The sequence below is a fragment of the Cebus imitator genome, unplaced genomic scaffold (genome assembly GCF_001604975.1).
Source record: "Cebus imitator isolate Cc_AM_T3 unplaced genomic scaffold, Cebus_imitator-1.0 Scaffold385, whole genome shotgun sequence".
Taxonomy (NCBI): Eukaryota; Metazoa; Chordata; class Mammalia; order Primates; family Cebidae; genus Cebus; species Cebus imitator.
The window spans coordinates 2,395,910-2,400,373 of record NW_016107700.1 but is presented as its reverse complement, the minus strand read 5'-3'; the positions used below and the strand labels follow the sequence as shown (position 1 = coordinate 2,400,373).

The window sequence follows — 4,464 nt, the reverse complement described above, 5'->3', positions numbered from 1 at the left end:
TGAGGTCAGGAGTTCAAGACCAGCCTGACCAACATGGTGAAACCCTGTCTTAAGAAAAAAAAAAAAAAGAAAAGAAAAATGGAATTATCGGGTAGGGGGCATGTTCTCCCACTCCTAACCATATAGAAGAGGAGACCAAGATACTGAAAAGGGAAAAAACTTGCCCAGATGAATGTATGTGTAAGGGAGAAATGAGGCTTCCATATGAGAAGGTCACTAGGGTCCTTTAGAGACGCACCAGTTTCAGTTCAATAGAAGAGATAAAGAGAGGACAGCTGAAGGGCACTATGTCATAGGACTCTGAGGGTATGACAAAGGAGGAAGTAGAAGTAGGATGGCTTGCCCAGGAACTCCCAGTTTTAAAGTTCCACATCCCAGGAAATGCCTCAGTTCCCAGCACACAGGGGCAGTAAGTCAGCCTAGGGTGAGGGTATGTCAGGGCACATTGTATTGTTGGGATGAGATTTTTGGAGTAAAGCCGGAGGCATGGCAGGTGTGTATATCTGTGACAAAGGATGGGATAATGGAGGTGAGAGCAGGCCGAAGACTGGTGAGGGAAGAGAGGCATCTCTCTTTTCTTTCTCTCTCAGAACCAAAAAAAAAGAAAGAAAGAAAAAAAAAGAGAAATCTTGGCCCTGATGGCCAAAAAAAGTGAGGAGAGAGAGAGAGAGAGAGAGAGAAAATAAAAGAAAAAAGAAAGAGAAATCTTGGCCCTGATGGCGATAAAAAAGCGACTCGCAATACCTTGTGCTTGCGAGGTTGCTTTGCTGATGAGAATGTAAAATGGCATAGCCACACTGCTGATTTCTTGTAAAGCAAACATATACCATATATGGTATGTTTTTTTGCATTACATATACCATTTAACCCAGCAATCCTACTCCTGGGAATGTACCCTAAAGAAATTACTATGCTTACCTAAAAACCTGCACATGAATATAGGAACTTTATTCATAATTGCCAAAAAATAGAAATATTCCACATATCCTTAAATGGATGAATGGGTGAACAAAGAGTAGCATCTCTGTAATGGTGAATACTACGCAGTGATCAAAAGGAGCAAACTATTGATACATGCAACAGTTTGGATGGCAGTCTCAAGGGTGTTATGCTGAGTGAAATAAAAAGGCAGTTTCAAAATGTTGCATGCTGCATGATCCCATTTATCCAACACTCTGGAAAAAGCAAAACAAGGGATCAGGATCTGATCAGTGGTTGTCGGGAATTAGGGGTGAGGGTAGGGTTTGCCTACAAGGAGGGGCCAGCACAAGGGACTTTTTTGGGGTGACGAAAGTGTTTTGTGGTGGTACTTGCATGAAACTATATAGGTGTTAAAACTCACTGTACACCAAAAAAGAAATCAGTTCAACTGAAAATCAAAAATGAAATTATGTAAAAATTGAATCAAAACAAAAAGTCCTAGAGCTCTAGCCTTGCTTATGTTTCCTTTACAGGTGAAACTAGTGAATATTCGCAATGATGACATCACAGATGGCAACCCCAAGTTGACCCTGGGTCTGATCTGGACCATTATTTTGCATTTCCAGGTAGGGTCTATGAAGTATGGGATTTCTGTTGCTTGGTTTGGACATGGCCTAGAAAGTTGCACTGCTTTTCACAGACGGCATTGAGTCTTCTCTCTATTTTGAAGTGAACAAAGGTGGATGGGAGATGGAAAGGAAATTAAGATTGGTCTGGAGACAAGCTATTGTATTGTAAACCCAGAACTTCCTAATTCTTTGCTTAATGAAATGGAGGGATTTTTTTACCCATTTGTGGTTTGGCCCTGGCCTCAGGTTATTAGAGGCCTCTTTGCTCAGCTGAATCAAAATGAGGGTCTTGAAGGACTCAGATTATGAGGGTTGAGAAAAGCTATTGCTGTTAATGCTTTAGAAGGGTGGAGTGAGGGTTCATAACCCTTCTCTAATGTAGACTTTTCTTCATCTCTAATAACCTTTAAACAAGCCTCGTTAATTAGAACACTTTAGTTTCTGGGTTTGTATATGTGCTGGCAAGCACAACTTTGTAGCAGCCATCACACCAAGAGCAACTTGAAGAATGTTCACATGGTCACGTGGCCTTCCTCCTAAGAAGGCAAATCCTCTTTAGATCTGAATTGCTATTGGAAAAATACAGCCCTATTTTTATAAAAAGACCGTTCTTTTACATCCCTTTTAGCTCAGCCAAACAAAGCTATTTCTCAGACAGCTCTCTGATAACTGTTGCTGCACACAAGGCTGATGGATTAGAAGGAGCACTCCCTCAGCAGGTGGGAATAGAAGGCAAAGTGCTGACTCCAGGGATGAGGCCAAGGAAACATCCTAGCTGGGGAGTTGGTGCTACCTGCTGGTTAAAGATAGAACAACAGGTCTCCCCAAATTCCTGAGAGAAAAATCTGAGTGCTCAGGCTTGTTTCTTGAGGCTCTAGTTTGGAACCAAGTTATCAGCCTGGGTAGGGCTAGGATTGTATGGTGGTAACATGTATTTTTGTGGAGCCACAGGGTATTCTCAGGCAAGCTCAGGGCATAGAGATAACCAGGAACATGAACTTGGCAGATGTGCCCTGGCAGGATGGGAAACTTTGTTGAGCTTTCATGGAAGACTGCAGTTATCCTTTTGGAACTCTTATGAACAAAGGAGCTTTTAGAGAAATGTGTTTGTTTTTTGGCCACAAACCTGCCCTCACTGTGAGTGCCCAATGTTAGTCTCATAGGTGTGAGGTAAGGAGAACTTATTAACTGTTTCTGTTTACCCCAACTACAACTAAATTCCCTCCCTCCCTCCCCCTCCCTCCATCCCTCCCTCCCTTCCTTTCTTCCTTCCTCCCTCCTCCCCCCTCCTTTCCTTTCTCTCTTTCTTTCTTTCTTGTTGGAGTTTCACTCTTGTTGCCCAGGCTGGAGTACAGTAGCGTAGTCTTGGCTCATTGCAATCTCTGCCTCCTGGGTTCAAGTGGTTCTTCTGCCTCAGCCTTCCAAGCAGCTGGGATTACAGACACCCACCACCATGCCTGGCTGATTTATGTGTTTTTAGTAGAGACGGGGTTTCCCCATGTTGGCCAGGCTGGTCTCAAACTCCTGATCTAAAGTGATCCACCCACCTCGGCCTCCCAAAGTGCTGGGATTGCATGCATGAGCCACTGTACCAGGCCATAACAAGTGTTTAAAGAGAAAAAAAAGTACTTTTTTTTTTTTTTTTCACAAATTTAAACATCACAGTGCAAAAACTAAACAAACTTAATTCTACCCCCAAAACATATATATGTGTATGTATTTATTTGATAAATTTTTTTGGAGATGGAATTTCACTTTTGTTTCTCAGGCAGGAGTGCAGTGGCATGATCTCAGCTTACCCCAAACTCCACCTTCCAGGTTCCAGCGATTCTCCTTCCTCAGCCTCCCAAGTAGCTGGGATTATAGGTATGCACCACCACACCTAGCTTATTTTGCATTTCTAGTAGAGACAGGGTTTCTCCATGTTGGTCAGGCTGATCTTGAACTCCTGACCTCAGGTGATCCGCCCGCTTTGGCCTCCCAAAGTGCTAGGATTACAGGTGTGAGCCTCTATGCCCGGCCAGGAAAAAAAAAACATAACATTTTCTTGGAGCATTTAAAATTTTTATTTCTTTCTGTTTACTAGTTTTCAAAATAATTAGTTGGTTCCCTAAGATTCTGCAAAGGTAACCAATGATAGTTTCTTTGTTCAACATTATTTTTTTTAGTATCACTGTGACTCATGAATTTTTAAATAGACTTAATTTTGTTCCAATCAAATACAGTTGTTGTTGTTCTTCTTCTTCTCCTTCTTCCTCCTTCTTTCTTATTTCTTCTTCTTCCTCTTCTTCTTCTTTCTTCTTTCTTCTTCTTTTTTAAATAGAGACGAGGTTTCATCTTGTTAGCCAGGATGGTCTTGATCTCCTGACCTCGTGATTCGCCCACCTTGGCCTCCCAAAGTGCTAAGAGTACAGGCGTGAGCCACTGTGCCTGGCCATTGTTCTTCTTAATAAAATCAAACAGCTCCATCTTTGGCTGTAAAGAGGCTTTCAAGTTAACTCTGAGTCCTTTGGCATGACCGTAGGGGTCTTTAATAATTTCCTTTATTTCTTGTGTGATGAGGTGTTCCAGGCTCTTTTTTAATATTTTCTGTCCTAAGCCTGAAATTCTTAATTTCTCCAAGGAACTGGGTCTCTATTTATTGACTATAGTCTGAATGCTCCTAGGTTGCCCATTATTTCTAGGCTTTTTCTATGGACAGAGCTAGGCAATACTTGTATTATTTCTTAAAACAAACAAAAAAACATGAATTTGTACTGATATTTCTAATTCAAATTTAGGATTACAGGGTTTTATTTAACTTCTTTGACTTTCTATTTGTATCTCTTTTTTCTTACACTGCAAATCTTGATCTTAACAGTAATGTGGTTATTTTTCTGAGGTTTTAAATGTTGGTGAAGCTTTGTCTTACCTG

At 41.3% G+C, this 4,464-nt stretch overlaps 1 protein-coding gene across 9 annotated transcripts in view; it reads left to right on the top strand.

The window, feature by feature from the left end:
* The window catches only part of MACF1 (microtubule actin crosslinking factor 1), a 421,177-nt gene that overhangs the window by 184,861 nt on the left and 231,852 nt on the right, over positions 1 to 4,464 (top strand). For all 9 annotated transcript variants that reach the window (XM_017508009.2, XM_017508022.2, XM_037731187.1 and 6 more), the window contains one exon: positions 1,455 to 1,547. In XM_017508009.2, coding sequence (XP_017363498.1) covers positions 1,455 to 1,547 — 93 coding nt within the window. The remainder of the gene's footprint in view (positions 1 to 1,454; positions 1,548 to 4,464) is intronic.